This window comes from Rhipicephalus sanguineus, chromosome 11 (assembly GCF_013339695.2).
Source record: "Rhipicephalus sanguineus isolate Rsan-2018 chromosome 11, BIME_Rsan_1.4, whole genome shotgun sequence".
Taxonomy (NCBI): Eukaryota; Metazoa; Arthropoda; class Arachnida; order Ixodida; family Ixodidae; genus Rhipicephalus; species Rhipicephalus sanguineus.
In genome coordinates, this window is record NC_051186.1 from 64665263 (window position 1) to 64682256 (window position 16994).

Consider the following 16994-nt stretch of genomic DNA (forward strand, 5'->3'; position numbering starts at 1 on the left):
GTGGAATCGCGTTACTCTGGAGGGCGAGAGTAGGAAAAAGAAATTCCTGGCGAAAAAAAAATTCTTAGCGTGAGCAAGTGGAGTTGTGTATACCTTTGTCCCTGAGGGTTCAATAAATAAAAAATAAATAAATATTATTTTACAGCAAGGAGTTCGAAAGAAAGAGTTGAGAGGGTAAAAGCGTAGCCAAGCCAGGACCAGGTAGGGGCCCACCAGCTTTCTCGTGACCCAGCCTTGCGCGAATTAGTTCAAGCGGCTCTAATTTTTCTTACGAAAGCTTGTAACCATGCAGGTATATCTGTTCAAGAGACGCATGTGTGTTTCCTTTTCACAAAATTTGATTACGCACGCTAAGACAAACGAAACACCGCAATTGTTCCTCGAGAAATTTTATTGGCCCTTGAATTGTTATGATATCTTTTAGCTAATTGTGTAAGCCCCATTCTGTTTGCTTATGACATAGAGAAGCGCATTTCACAACAATAATGAAATTGTGCCCATTCTATACCCTGCTTAAAAATGATATATAATTTTATTATCTGATAGAAAATGCATGCTCCAGAATTCTGGGCAACCGATGCTTCGAAAAATCCAATAAAATCATTTCGCGCCCATAACAACTGCGGGACCAAACGTAGGATTGCGAGGGGTGACAGAGCAAGCTTTACTGCCACATGTTTTAACACTGGCTTTAAAACACCCCATTTAGACGGCTGATGCTTGTCTGAAAAAGACTGTTCTAATCCACATTTTACTCGAATTCGGAACGGCTGTTGCAGTAATTATTAATAAATTTGTAAATATTTTAAATTAAGGAAAACACATTTTTCCCGACCACCGACACAAAATATTTAATGTATTTACTTCAATATTTCAACGTCTTCCGTAATTTTGCTGGCAGCAGGGCAGGCTTGAAGCTTGAGAAGAGACTACTTGCGTGCTGTTGCAGCACGGAAGAGAAGATTGATGACTGGAGATTTGAACATTTTGACGACAGCAGGGAGGACGTGGAGTTGACGGAGTATTGCAGCAGGGTAGAGAAGACCCTTGGTTGGATATTTGACCACTTCCAGGACAGCAGGGTGGTTGTGGTTCAGGCCGTGGAGCAACTGTGTTAGGATAGAAATAGCAGGTGCGGGATCAATTTTCTCACAAAGCAACATATTGCCCTTACGTGGTACGCTTACGTATAACTGAGAGAGTCAAAATTTACATATAGAGCCAGGCCTACAGCCACCCACACAAATGCCACTCGTAACTCAACCAGAGAAAATATACACCGTCAATATACTCTGGCCTGATTATTCCACATCAAGAACCCATTCGGCCTATGGGAACAAATAGCAGAGCACTCAGTAATCTTTTTCATTCGACGTTTTCATTTTTGTATTTAAGTGGTTGTGGTTCGAAATTGTGCTGGGAAATTCCCCCTGTTCATTTCTCTTAAATATGTGTCAGTCCATAATACCTCTTCGTGGCGTGGGCTCTATTCTCTCTCTCTCTCTATATATATATATATATATACGATTTAGGGTTTTGAATAAAAGAGAGAAGAACTTGCTGCACATTTATAAAACACGACTAAAGATCCACGACTCTACTTTTGAGCACAGAAGCTGCGTGTGCACAGCCTGAAAACACCTCGTGACATGCGCTATGAATCAACCTTTTATGATGGCTGTATATGTGTGGCACCCATATAAGAAAATTGAGTTCGCCTGGCGAACAAAATTAGGGACCCTACAATCTACTGAGATGGCTGTGCGACACCGTATCTTTTAGTACTTGGCATGCTTTGTAGAACAGGATGAAAAAAGAACGTAAATAACCAAGAGAAAGGAACTCATGACATCTATATGAACTAATGCTGCAGCAAATTGAGAAAAACTTGCGCTCTAAGTAGATATACATGATATATAAAACGAATATTAATGTGTTTATAGGAACTCGTAGAACTCAAGCCAACTACTATTACTCGAAGAATGGACATCGTTTTTTTTTTTTTGGTACTAGCCTACGTTGATGAACACGGGGTTTGTCTAAGATATGTAAAATATCTTAGAATAACTACCGGGGAATCTTGTTGATACGACTGTTGATAGTAGACGTTTTGGCGTAATGCGATTTTTTTTATCCCCGGCCAACATTCCTAGGAAATAATGCATGCTAATGTGGTTTATACGATCACAATTTTCTCCAAAATTGGGTAATACGACCGCGAAAGAGGATCTCGACCAATATGTTTAAAGGTCTTACGTTTATTCTTCAGTATACTAGCTCAAACCGCGGTCCAACAAGCCACGATCTTCGCGTTGCAGAACGACTGAGGCCAAAGCAGCGTCAGTCTTGCGGCCAAGTGCGGCCACTACGTTCAGTGATGATGATGACCCAGCAGGTGAACCACCATGCCATCTAGCGAAATGTTTCATCCACATTTCATATGAACAAAACGTTTCATACAAAAAGTATGAATGAATATAAATATATGTTCCTCCATCTTTTATTCTATTTGGATAATACGGCTGTTCCATAATACGGTTTATTTTCCGGTTTCCGTAAAAAACTTATCAACGAGGTTCCATATACAGGGTGTTTCAGCTAAGAAGCACCAAGTATTAAAAATATTAAACATAGGTGCTACGCGTCTCCAATTAGCGCAGTATTGTTCTGAGCCATATAGATCACGTCAGAATATTTTTTTCCAATCTGCCATGCTCGGTAATTAACAAAGATTGCCTAATGAACTTTTGAAGTAGTAACTCTAGAGAACAATTTTCAATACAAAAGTTGTAGCGCTTGTTCAGAAACATCGAACTTTTTCATCTCTGCGAAGATGACTCTCCTGCTTAATTTTTTCCGGCCTTTCTTTAAAGCGCGCGATTTTTTAAAAAATACGACGTGACTGCCGCCTAACGCGCGGCGCTCTTAGCGCCCTCAAATGTAAGTTGAACGAATTATCAAAGGCTGCTCCGCGCACGAAGGTCGATTGAGTAGGCTATAGCGATGACTGCGATGGACGCTAAATGATGATAGGGGCGTACCGTCTAAAGAAATGTCTACAAAAGAACGGCCGCCACGTGTGCTGAAACTTTTATCTCGGTCCATCACGCTGTAACCCTCGCCCCTTCCAATGCGTTTATTCATTAGCGCGAAAAAAATGTGAACGCTGCATCAAATGCTGCCTACGTCTCATGTGGCATTTGCGTCGTGGCTGCCGCATTTTCGTTAATGAATTTTTTTGTTGTTGTTGGTTGTTGAAACGGCATGCTCATTTTATCGCTTAGCGTCCATCGCAGTCACCGATAACCTGTTCTATCGCTCTGCGTGCACGAAGCAGCCTTTGATAATTCGTTTAACTTACATTTGAGTGCACCAAAAGCGGCGCGCGTTTGGCGGCAGTCACGTGGTATTTTTTTTAAATTCACGCGCTTAGAGAAAGGCCGGAAAAAAATGAAGCAGGGGAGTTATCTTAACATAGCTTCAAATATTCGATGTCCCTGAACAAGCGCTACAACTTTTGTATTGAAAGCTTTTCTCTAGAGTTGCTATTTATAAAGTTCATTAAGCAATCTTTGTTAACTGCCCAGCTCTTCGGGTTGAAAAAATATTCTGACGTGCTCTATATGGCTCAGAGCAAATATAAACTAATTGTAAAGGCGTAGCGCCCATGCTTAATTTTTGAATACTTGATGCTTTTTAGCTGAAACACCCTGTATATCTGATATTCTTTAGTTGTAAATCACATGATAGTGAATTTCTTCCGTGTCATCTGTTGTAGCGTGACGTCACATATCACTGCGCACTCAGTACGAGGACTCCTGTGCGACCGATCACGTGGTTCTGCGCCTATATATGGTGCGCCTTCTAATAAACTTATCAGTTGCTTCTTGGTATGCTGTCAACTGCTCATGTCATTACATCATCATAATTATCAACTGCGAGACATGATATATCAGCATTTAATTTCAACTAAATAACCATGAAATGAGCATACTTACCGCATACACAGAGGCATCTAGGACCGCTTGTTATGCATTTCGTTATGCAAGTGATTTGCCAAGCATAGTCGCAACCTTGATGATGTTTCACTTTAGAGAAAAGCAGTGGCATCATTAGTAAATTGATAGCAGTATATTAACAACATGAACAGTAATTAATAAAATATGTACTTAAAGCGGCAAAACCATGCTGGGGCGTTTATATAAAGTAAAAGAACAAAAATACTTCTGTTACATTGTAAATATCAGCGCTATTGTATGTTTTATTTACTTAGTCACGCATGTAAGTATACCGCCAATGAACACTTCATATCTGGCACAAATCAAATAATGAACGACGCATAAAACTATTATGCATTTAGTATCGTACTATGTCGGAAACAATAATATGAAGTCGAGAAAAAAACACAATCGGATGTCAGCATAACGCCTTACAATGATCACTATAATTACATGCTGCAGATGAAATGCTCAAGTTTTTCCGCTATGTCCGCCAAAGCAAAACCTTCATGTGCTAATGAGTTTGACTCTGACTGTCCCGGAGAATGAAATGCATTTTTGCGAATTAGTTCACTCAGAACTTGGTGCAAATGAATGAATGAGCTTATTTTGCTTTATAGGACAGCATGTCATTTACCAGAACATGGTATAGGCACAATATACGTTTATCATTATTAGATGTGAAGCATCTTATAGCGGTGTTCAATCCGGTGGTGGTGGTGTGCGGCGTGACCACCCTTACTGCGCATGCGCCGACCCTCTCCACACACCTCCATTCCACTCACCCTCTCCCCATCACCTCTTCCCTTTCCTCTCCACTCCTCCTCTCCCTCTCCTCTCCGCTACGCCTCCCCCTCTTCTAGGCAACACCGCGATGAGCGCCAGCTTTTGCGCATCCCCTCCCCCTCTATCTGCTCTGCTACGCTCCCCCCTCGCGCGCCTGTCGACCGAGTTCCCCGCTCGCCCTGCGAGAATTAACGGCCAGGCTAGAGGGAAGACACGACGCGCGTAGCGTTCCTCTTCGCTTTCCACGACGCGAGGTCGTTAGCATGCCCAACGAACGCCAACGGTACGCGATCGTGCAAGTGCTCCGGCTTCGCATCGCCTCATGTTCCCCTTTAGCGGGAGATGGTGTAATTTTTTCATTTAAGAACAGAAAAAAATGTGACAGACGTGTGCAGTTCTAACGCGATAGTGTTAAATAGCTCGTTTCGCAGAAATTATGGTGTGGGTATTTGTTGCTTGTGAGCGAAAAATCAGGGGGGTCCGTGAGTGAGTGAGTAAAACAACTTTATTCGGTCCACAATAGATGCGAGTAAACTCAACGTCACCTGGCTAGGCCCACTCGGGGACAATCAAGTTAAACCTGACGGCCCTCGCGCGGCCCCTCTGGACGGCCAGGATTTGAGAGGTCTGGCCCTGGGCCTTAATGAGCCTCTTCATTTCCGCTTGGGTGAAAGGGGGGTATAAATTTGCAATAAATGCCAATAAATAAGCAATAAAATCTTCGAGTGCAGTGGGAATCAAACCAAGGACTTCTATGTGGAAAGCAGGTGTTCTACAGCAGAATGAAGTCAGTGGTTTAAACACTTTCGGGAAAAACCCTGTACGAATGTCATGTTGTCGGAGGAATCTCCTTAACGAATGTAATATTGCGTGGCAGAAGCGTAGAATTTCACCAGGTGTTAAAACATGTGGATGGCGGGACGAGTGGTTGGTCTAGAGGCCCACCGATTGCAAAGCACCCAGGCGTAATTTATCATCATTATCAGCAACAGCATTAACCAAGTGTGCAGCTGTGCGCATTCGCGTGTTACCATACGGACGCGTAGCAGCTACTTCGCCAATTCGCGAGGAAATATTATGGCATAGTGGGTCCTTCGCCACAGTTCTCGCAGTAGGTATTGAAGGATTAGCTTGAAACAGCTAATGTTTCGCGCGCAGACCTTTCTGTCATTGTGGCACGGTGTCCACCGAAAAGCGAAGCCTGGCGATGCGAACGGGCCCCGATTACGCTGCCGCGTTCTACTCTTGCAGGCTTAACACATACTACTCTTGCGTATACTTAGAACACGAGTATACACACGTATTTTGTTGCAAAGCTATTGTGTGGGAGGCAGTATTTTATAGGTGCTTTTTTAAGAACAAGTGTTTACGAAAAATGCTGATCCACGTATATAAGGTGTATAATCTTCATGTAAGATGGCAAAGGAGAAAATTGAGACACATACGGCATCGAACATGCAGTAGAGCAATATTTTCTTAAGCACACCGAAATAATGGAATTATTTGCAGAAACACAGAAAAGACAATCCGTATGATACACATGTAATGCAGTCAGCAGAACAAAAAAAGCATCGCCAGTTGCAGACACTTTGCAGCAACATTGCACTCAGCGAATAAAAAAAAAGAACGATGCACCATCATAAGGTTATACAGCTGTCATCACGGCTTTTCTTAAACTTTTATGACTTTAAAGTGGATTTCGTATTTGATTCTCGCAATTATACGTCTATGACTGAAAAATTGGTTATCGGCTGATAGAAGAAGCACTGACAGCGACGGCAGTTCATCTGACACCTATAAAGATGTTCATAGCTCTTGATTGATCAAGAAAATAAACGTTGAATTGAATGGAATTCAAAATTGAATATGCAAGGTATTCTTCCTTCACTGCCTCGGCACGGAAACGCATTTCAGAGCGGCGGCCATGTGCCAGTAAGCAGTCCATTATTAATTAAAGCGTAAATCATTGCACTTCGTAAAAGGGGATAGGCGGTGAAGCTGTTTGGCACTCGACACAAAGGTAGCGCAGAATTTCTAAGCTCAGCCGGTCACACAACTGTCTTCTTGCCACATTTTCCCGACGCAGAGAAGAGCAACAAACGAGCGGTCGTTTGTCTCTCTTCTCGGTGCCCCTGTCAGCTGTGCGCAGTGCAAATTTCACCATGAATACGTACCAACTCGCCCAACAATCAGTTTTACCGCATTATCCCTTTCACAACATACGTCGTCCGTCTAGCTTACCGCATGCGCTGAGCGTTTTGTGCACGATCTTTATTCATGTATGCCGCCTGAGTTTTCCCTACTTTATTTTAAGATCGGAGCTATGCTGTGGCTGGGTCTTACGACAGATCACTGTCCGCGTCGTATGCCGTGCTCTGGTTTCCAGGTACACCCTTGGATGGCGTAACTGCTTCACTTCCAGACGAAGGGGTGGCCGCACAGCGAAACGGGGATGGGCGGCTCGAGTGAGAATAGCACCTCGAATCAATGTAGCAGGGGCGGGTGACCTAAGGCCCGATTCTACTCTACAATTGAGGTAATGACAGATAGACAATTAAAATCACAGAACATCACCTACAATAGCAGAACACAACAAACAAAACAAAGGGGAACCACAGCTCCGGTGTGGTTCCCCCTTGTAACCAGGGCGAGTTTTTTAGCCGACCAGCGGTGAGTTATGAGCTTTGCCCAATTGCTGTGGACGCACAAGAAACATTCGCTGATCCTTAGCGATATCGGTAAAGTTAGCTAGTAGCACTGTGCCTGCGCGCTCAGGCAAACGCAGCACATCATACTCGATGACGCCGGAACACAGTCTCCCACAATGCTGGCGTCATCAACATCGCAAGAAAAGTGAGCGAGGACATTCAGTAGCTTTTTTCGATTTTTGAGATGATGCCAGCTCAAACATTACGCGCACGGATATCTGGAGATGCCGGCGGAGTCATGCGAATCTAACAACCCGCTCGGGTCGCTCAGCCCTTGGAACTGATGCAGGTTACTTGCAAACTAGAGCTCGCGTGTCGTTTTGTATACGTTCCGCGTGGCACAGAGAGCATCATCTTTCATGATTTCGACCTCTCTTTGCAGGACTGGCTAAAAGATGGCGCATGATCCCATCAACCTTCTCCTAATATCGGCTATGCATATATACCCATGCCCCCATCCCCTACTTGCGGGCGCTGAGCGTGGCAATCAAGTATTTTACCACTGAGTAACGCCACTGCTTGAAATTGCTTCTTGAAATTGCTGCTTGAAAACCCTCTGTAGGAGTCACGTCGGGCGAGTTGTCACGTTAACACATGTCATATTGCATGGAAGAAGCGTTCAATAACAACAGGTGTCACTCCGGTGAAATATATAAACAGTGGGTGGTATAAAGCGACCCGCCCATCAAACATAGCTCAGTCATAATCCATTTTGAATATCAAAATCTTTATCTCCGCCACCATCCCTAACACCATCGTCATCATCACTATCATCAATATCATCAACGTGGGCGCACGCATAGCCTTACGGGCGCGTGGTGGATAATTCGCTGCTTCACAAAATGGGGAAATATCTCGCAGTGGCTGCATTGCAACAGTTCTTGCACTTGGCGACCACGTTGCTTCCCTCGCGACACGGGTGAGGTATCCAACGAGAAGCGAAGAGCGGCAAACGCATGAGAAAGCAATTTGAACAGTGATTGATAACGCAATGGCGTTCTACATTAGAAGTTCACTGACGCACAACTGTGAAGGCGGGACAACTTTTCAGATAGGCTTGTTTGATCACTCGCATTATGTAGAAAATATCAACGGCAAATGTCGCCTAAAACGTATTTAGGATCAATTTTGAAGTGGGTGCCGTGCAAGTGTGCATGAAACGGAGCATCTTGCACATCGACATGAACTTAATTTTGAGTGTAAACAGCGAACAACCAACAACGTCGCAATTTCGTACGGTTGTATGGTGCTTGCGTACGCTCTCTCCGGCAGTTGTGAGGGCAATGTTCATGCGCACGCGATGCTGCAAGTGGCGCTAATGCAGAGTGTGTGGCTAATTTGGGCTGTTTTGCGTGCTAATAATAATAATATCTGGGGTGTAACTTCCCAAAAGCATGATATGATTATGAGAGACTGCGCAATGGAGGGCTCCGGAAATTTCGACCACAAGGGGTTCTTTAACGTTTACCTAAATCTAAGTACACTGGCCTCAAACATTTTCACCTCTATCAAAAATTCAGCCGCCGCGGCCGGAATTCGATCCCGCGACTGGGTCAGCAGTCAAGCGCCATAACCACTAGACCGCCGTGGCGGGGCGTTTGGCGTGCTCAAATGGCCAGTTGTGTTTACCAAGGAACCACACTAGGCCCCGCATCTTTCGACGCTCTCTGAAACTATATCTGCGACTGGGCGCTATAAAAACATTTCCAAATATTTAACCGTCCTGCGCTTCATCAAACGACCTTTCCAGCCGTGATGAGTGGGTAATTAGCTAGCTATTGCAACAGAAAAAAAGGTAGACATTATTGTTTGTGTCAGTAGTGCTTTAAGGTCATGCTTAAGCCTACCCGAAGTTTTTAACGACAAGGAATGCAAGCGCAGGCCAAATATGGGTAAGAAGTCTACAAAGTGAACATGGGTAGATCTGCTTGGGAAATGTACATTTGGTTTTTAATTACGAGCGAAAAACTGGCGAAACAGCCAATACAGATGTTTTTTTTTTGTCTACAAATCTGGCACCACATGAATCAGTTGTCCATCCAGCATACTCTCAAAAGGCGAAGCGAGTGGGTGTTCTTGTAAGGTCTTGGGGAGGGGGAGGGGGGAGGTCTTTTGGTTTAGCATGATTTCACTCATTTCGATGTCTGCATTGTCTAAGGCCAGTACACTTCTGTCAGATAGTAGATTAGCGTTTTCGCTGTAAGTTCGATTATTTTGTCCTTTATGTATGCATTGCAAACAACTATGTAAAATATTTCCTCGTGCCATCGTTAAACTTCTTCACACGAATATTTCCTCAAAATTCATGTTGAATTTGAGTGTGGCGAGTTGTAACGAACAACCTGCACGTAGATTTTCTGTAAAGATAACGTTAATTTATTTAATTTCAAGACATTTAGAACCCTTTGTAAGACATAGTTAAAACGATGTGTACTATTGGCATTCCCCGTGAGTCTGGTTTTACAGAGGTATCATTAAAAAAAATGTGCTCGTTAAAAATAGTCACACGTTAAAATGTGAAATACTTGTTTTCTGAATAAACATCATACGTTAGTTCAGTACTTGTTTTCTGTGCTAGTGTCTTTCATTAGTGCTAATCACTTGCTGTAGTTAACCCTGCAAATATTGTGGCGCTATATTTTATCGCTACATGAATGAATGCTCGCTGGAACCTGCCCACGTCGACTTCTCAGTCGTTTGACTGCCCTTACGTTTAGCCAAGTTCACCGTATTTAGGATGTCTTCGAGGAATCATACTTGTAAGAGCTTTTACAAAATCATTAATAACAAATTTCCGGGGTCGTTAGGCGTGTCTAAGAGACATCAAGGCGAACGCTTCTGTACGTTCCTTAAGCAAGGCGCTTTACCTACCTTAAGGGAGGTGAAGAGACAAATGCCCCTGCATTGAGCCCTTCGGTAAACGCTTCCTTGAATCTACTTATTTTTTCTTTTTTTTTTGTTCTTCCTCGTTTTCTTTTCAGTTAATTGCATTGGTGCTCCTCCGCGCCGTCTCTTTTCTCCACCTCAAGTGGTGTCGCACTATCACGGGGGTCGGGCCACATTTGACTAAACGACAATGTCATGTAATCAACATGCCAGCCATCTTGATGACGCCACAACTTTCTGCGATTTGTGACGCAGTGATGATGGCAAAAGATGAGGGTACGAAGCCAACCCAGTTCCGCCCTCCCTAATCTCCGACCGAATGCAGCGGCAATTAGTGTACCGCATGCAACCTTCTGCACCGCGCGCGGCATTTTTGAGGTCACCATCTCTGACGAGGCACTGAAAGCTTCCGCCTTAATAACAGGCGATAATATATCAACAACTGTGATCAACATGGTGGGTGCACGCGTAAATGTGTCACTAAGCCCATATTTTCCTGGTATGTATAGTTTAAATAAAGGCAAAAAAATAGAACTAAAATTCACTGTCACACTTACCGCAAGTGCACGAACAAGATATCGCTTGCTTTAAGCACGTCTTTTGCTCTCCGCAAGGGCAAGGTGTGTAGGGACAAGTCACCATTCCTAAATTTAGGTGGAGAAAAAGAACGTACAGTGCTCGTCAAGTGAAACCCGAACAGCGGCAAGCCTTCGCACGGTTTAGTGCGCGCCGTCCAGTTGTCACCGTCCGGTTGTGCGCGCCGTCCAGTGCGCGCCGTCCAGTTGTTAAACTTATGTGTTATGTCTTATGTGAGCTCTACTCATTTTTATGGTAGCTCCAACGTTATATATTTTAGGAATAAAACAACTCTTGCTATGCACCTTGCGTATCTATTCGTAATTTAAGCTACATATGTGCTACAAAAGCGACTATTACAGCTTGCTAGCAGATGCTATGAGCAATAACTCAGTCGCCAATTGCGAGTCGTAATGAGAAATGTCCGCTAGCATAGTAAAAGCAATAAAGATAGTGGCCATCTTCAGCTATATTACCTGACATTCGAACCTTGCAGCACCCGGTACAGTAACCTAACAATAGAATTGTGTGGTTTACAATATTTACAATATAGGCTAGGCGAAATGACAGAGGCCCATATCGTGACGTGGTCGTGACGCTGCCGAAGGAAGCAGGCGGCGTGTCCAAAATGAAACTTTTTATTTGACCGAACTTGTGGCCGTGAAACAGAAAGTCAGCCTACAGCAATACACGCTGTAGTACACTGATAGCGGTGAACAGAGCGTCGGCCATCGATAATCTGACAAGCGGTGAAGTGCGTGGAATTTATACATGTGCCGTCGAATATTCCAGCATTATCGCTGGTTGTCGCGAAAGCTCTAGAATAAGCTCGAGTGTTCACGTCTTGCGCACAATCCTAATGAAACAATCTACAATGCAACTATCTACTACTGCATACATTGTTAATCTTGAGTACAGGAGAGGAGTTATTATAATAATAATAAATCAGATTGAACGTTCCAAAGCCACGATTTGATTATGAGATACGCCGTAGTGGGGGGCTCCGGAAAATTCGACCACCTGGGGTTCTTTGACGTGCATCTAAATCTAAGTACACGGGTCTCAAACATTTTCGCCTCCATCGAAAACGCAGCCGCGGTGGCCGGGATTCACAGGAGAAGAGGTGAGTTCTGGCTTTCTTTATATTTTTTTTGAAAGAGTGATTTCTGTATAATTTCTAGGGCCTGGGTATGTCTATTGAGACAATGTGGAATTACGTATGTTAGCATTTGGGTTCATAGGTGGTTCGCAGAAATGGAATGCTGTTATGGTCGCGCCTTAATTTATAAAGCACGTTGCTACTGGATTACATTTGAATATATTTAGAAGGATTGAGCTTGATTTTCTTATAAACATGGGAGAGCAAACTATACTCATATAATTATGTCTGTGCATATCCCTTATTGTGAAGTTTTGCAAACTCTTAATACAATTCCGTTTTCTCATTACAATATCGCGTCCTGTTTTTCAGATAATATTTTCGTGGCTGCTAACGCTGAACAGGAGCGACAACGTAGCAAGTCACAAGTCTCATGCCTCCGGCTATCAGTGCTTTTTGATTTATTCATAATCATAAAGAATGACTATGGAAACATGATGCCAATTTCTGCCGTTCATTTTGTAGCATATGACACCATGCACATCACAATCACCCTTTTAGTTTGCTATAATACTGGCAAAACATGTAAATGAGATCTCCCTCAACTAGTTAATAAAAAATCGCAGACCATCTTTTCGCGCTTCCTATATATTGACAAATTTATTAAAATAGCGCTAAAATTGACCTCTTCTTTTTTGCACTCATGCACTGGGCACAATTACACGTATTATACGACTTCCTTAAAATGAATATTTTACTATTTCCAACAGCGGTCGCGTGACACTAGAGCATCAGTCAACTGAGTACCTTAAGATAGTTCTAGAGTAGCTGGACGCTTCGGTGTGTTTCATTTTACCCGCTTAGCAGTGTTACCGGCAAGCGTATTCCGACTCCTTCAGGAGTGTCAATGTGATGCTTCAGATCAGAGTTCTTTCACTCTTCCTAATAGGGTCAATGTACTCTCTCAGAGCGCGCCGACTCTGACCCACCAATAGAGTTAACTTGCCTCCTTAAAGAGAGTCGTATACGTGACAAGTCAGAACTCTCCGAAAAGGGTCACACATTTTTTTTCTTGGAGTGTAGCCGACGATCTTCGCTACCGTAAGCCGGGAACTTACTTTTCACGGGCCTTTAAGCACACTATTTTTTTTTTCATTACGATTTGAAGAGCTTGCGTTGAACGCGGCAGTACAGCATGTTTCTTGTTCACTTGTACCGGAATCGTGGACGCGCTTTAAACAAATGATTCGCAATGCTGAATGCGTAACTCTATTCAATTTATTGTGGAGGCCTGCTTTCGCGTTTTACTTGATTTCTAAGAGGACCTTTTACGTGACTCACCAGGGAACTGGCTTTTCTCTTCTTCAATTTCAGCGTCTGAATTAAAAGAGAACAAACAGGAACATACTCACATCATCTGGTATAACTTCAAAAAAAAAAAAAAACTTGAACGACGCTTGAGCTTCGTCTTCACGAGTAGAACGCGACAGCATAATCAGGCCGCCTTCTCAACTGCTAGCCTAGTTTCGGTTCTCGGTGGATGCCTCAACCATGCTCCGAGGAAACGAATTGCTGTGTACGTAACATTGGTCATTTCAAGCTATCCTGGAATGCCTACTGCTAGTACAGTTGCGAAGTGCCCACTGACCATAATTATTCCTTTGGCGAATCAGCGAGGCCCCACCACGGAACTTCAAGTCAACACCCGAACCTACGCAGCTGCTCGCTTTCTTGATGCTTTTGCCGGTGATGTTGAATAAATATTTCTGAGCGCTTTGTAATGGGTAGGCCTTTAAAACAACCACTCGTTGCGCAACTCATAGGTTTTGACGCCTTGTCGCGATTCAACGCTTCTGCCACGCAATATTGCATGCGTAAAGGAGACTCCTTTCCCTACATGACATTCATATAGTGTTTTCTTTTTTTTTTCGAAGCAGTTCCAAGTAATGGCGTCACTCTCTGGTAGAACACCTGCTTGCCACGGAGAAGGCCTGGATTCAATTCCCAGTCAAACCGAAGAGTTTTATTATGCGTTTTATTTGAATCTTTCTCGATTTTTTGCTCACAACCAATGACGCTGACACCGAAGCCGACACCGGCATTTATGCGAAACGAGCTCTTCAACGATATCTCGTTAACAAAGAACAGATTCAAGGATACTCAGAATAACTATATGCGACTTATGGCCATCAGTTGTCCTCGTGTCAGCATTCGATATTGCCAACGTCACAATCATTACCACTACTCCCAGCTGGTTACATGGACACCTAAGTACTCACTATTTCTCTTTGGTTCGAAACCACCTGATGCTAATGTACACTTTATTGATCAGCAATATCTCTTGACTAGCGTGTCAAATGCTGTCGCCATGCTTGAACACTTAAGTGAGCTAAAATGTGTTCTGAATTCTTTCGAATTTTTTGCCATTAATAATTATTGCTTGGTACAGTGTTGCCATGAGGCGAGGCTACACACACTGGCTGTTCCTTTACCGGCAGCTGCGAGAGAGTGTATAGTCACTATAATAAGGCTTTCAATATGTGAAATTTTAAGTAGTAATATATCCTCCTCCCGACCTACCCGATAGGTGTCCACTGTTGCAGGGGGAAGGCGGCTGTGGAGGCATACCTGCAATTGAAATCCATTGAAACTATATATATATATATATATATATATTTATATATATATATATATATATATATATATATATATATATATATATATATATATATATATATATATATATATATATATATATATAACGTTGGCGGTGGTTTCTTGGCCCGTTGCCAGCCAGTTGGCGCGCGTGACAGTGCAAGTTGTAGCGAGCGCGGGCCAAGAAACCACCGTCAACTTATCACCCTATACCGCTGCAACGGAGCCGGCGAGTCGTGGCCGCAGCTTATTTCGTTCGCTCAAACCGCGGCGGAGGGCAGCATTCTCGCGGCGGGCGAATGCGCTAGTCACGTGGTTCTTTTTGTATTTCGCGGGCTTTCTTTGCAGCTTGGAAAAAATGGTATACGTGAGACTATCTTTATCGCAAATAATGGAATTGGGGCTACTGAAGAGGCTCTCGAACTTTGCAAGCCGCATTTCTTGACTACAGTCAATATTTAGCAATTTAATTAAATAATCCTAATTAACAAATTAGTTAATTACCAAACAAAAAATTGTCTGTAGTGCGCAAGGTGACTGTCAGTAATTTGCAAGTGATTTCACTCGCCTGCCTCTAATATTGTATTTTTAAACCCTTGGCTAAAGTTAGCTGGGACACCCTGTATATATAAGTAAAACGTCGATTTATAAATTGCATGAACAGTGGGATGCTTCATAGACAATGAAGGCAAAATGCATACATACACACACACACACACACACACACACACACACACACACACACACACATATGTGTGTGTGTGTGTGTGTGTGTGTGTGTGTGTGTGTGTGTGTGTGTGTGTGTGTGTGTGTGTGTGCATTTTGCCTTCATTGTATATGAAGCATCCCGCTATTTATGCAATTTATAACTTTTGTCCACACCTTTTGGGTTGGGACATTTCAAAGAAACGAATTTTTAGTTTTTATGGTACCCAAAATTTTTGGAATATTCACAGTCGCCGACTCTGCTATTGACTTTTATTTCACTCGTAGAAATTGTTCACTTCGACTTACTGGAGCAATGCCGTCACCTAAAAAAACATGGCTGATCCCTCTGTCATGGGAATCGGTATAACACGAAAGTGAAACGTGTCTTCACAGAGGTAGTTGAGCATTTGTTGCGAATTATTTCGCCCCAAAGGCGAAGGAATGAATACTACAGAAACAAATTGCAATGTCACGCGAAGAAGGCAAGCAGCTCGAAACTTGCGACGCGCTGCTCAAGCAGAAAGGACGCATGGAACGAACATACACAGGATGAGAGCGAACTGTCACATTTGTAACTTATTTCTGCGTGAGCACCGCGCTCCTTTCGCAAATCGGCCACTGCAGTGAGCCAAGTGACCTTCGTGCTCTCCACGCGAGACGTACAAACACCGCGATCACGAGATAAGCGCACGCACAAGCGACCACGCCCTATAGATGCGGGCGCTCGTCGCAACGTCGACGACCTTTCAAGCGAGCTCTTCTGCGCTCTTCGAGCCCTTCGCGTCATCTCGCTAGTGATAACGAAAACACACTGTAACACAGATGTCTGAGTACAGCCACCCGGAAATGGTGTACATAAATAGCTCGCCGTTAGCATTGCGAAGAATGTGCCGTCCGTGGCCGAATCATTTCGCGCTGCGCGCTGCGGAGCGAGCGGTTGTGAGTTCGATTGCCGGTGACGGACCTTTTTCTTCTGGTTCATTTCTTTGCCCACTTTTAGTCTTTATATTTTACAACGTCATATCCGTGACGGAAATGCGTCAGTGGAGCCGTGGTGGACCCCGGCATAAAACACTTTCGTGTTGAAACATCTGTTGAAGGTTTACGCATCACAGTGGCTAGGCGCACATTCAATGTCCTAATCGTAATCATTCACTTTAATCGCTTCATGTTGGTATGTCAGCTCATTCATTTTTGGTTTTGCAGAAACTACTGTCAGTAATCTTAAAGAACCCAAAAATAGGAAATAAATAGAAAAGAATATCATACAATTATTTGAAGTTCAATGGAGCTCTTACCGCATCGGCAATGGCAAGGATTGGGCTGCGAAGGACACCATTGTTGTTGGTTGTTGGTGCACGCTGATCTAGGGCAGCGGTTTGCTGTGAGCAAAAAAAAAAGATGTCGAAGTGAAGGTTATTTTCGCGCTCACTCACCCATTACGCAGTGGTTTCAATACTTATGTGAACCCGCCAAAGTGGTCTAGTAGTTACGGTACTCCTCTGCTGACCCGAAGGTCGCGGGATCGAATCCCGGGCGCGGCAACCGCATTTTTTAGTGGAGGCGGCAATGCCTGCA

General features: G+C 43.5%; 1 protein-coding gene across 1 annotated transcript; it reads right to left on the bottom strand.

The window, feature by feature from the left end:
- Positions 1-856: 856 nt before the first annotated feature.
- LOC119375586 (keratin-associated protein 10-2-like) lies at positions 857-16780 on the bottom strand. The gene is made up of 6 exons (XM_037645802.2): positions 16715-16780; positions 14634-14681; positions 13395-13430; positions 10936-11022; positions 3999-4088; positions 857-1109 (listed from the first exon to the last, which is right to left on the bottom strand). The coding sequence occupies exons 2-6, from the start codon at positions 14677-14679 to the stop codon at positions 874-876; spliced, it is 495 nt and encodes a 164-aa protein (XP_037501730.2). The 5' UTR covers positions 14680-14681; positions 16715-16780; the 3' UTR covers positions 857-873.
- Positions 16781-16994: the final 214 nt, after the last annotated feature.

Bases quoted from the DNA above. Each gene is read 5' to 3' on its own strand.
- LOC119375586 (XM_037645802.2), bottom strand. From the start codon at position 14,679: ATGCCTCCACAGCCGCCTTCCCCCTGCAACAGTGGACACCTATCGG. The intron at 13,431-14,633 runs GTAGGTCGGGAG...CTTTTAATTCAG, and splicing joins CAACAGTGGACACCTATCGG to ACGCTGAAATTGAAGAAGAG. The intron at 1,110-3,998 runs GTAAGTATGCTC...ATCCTAACACAG, and splicing joins TAGATGCCTCTGTGTATGCG to TTGCTCCACGGCCTGAACCA.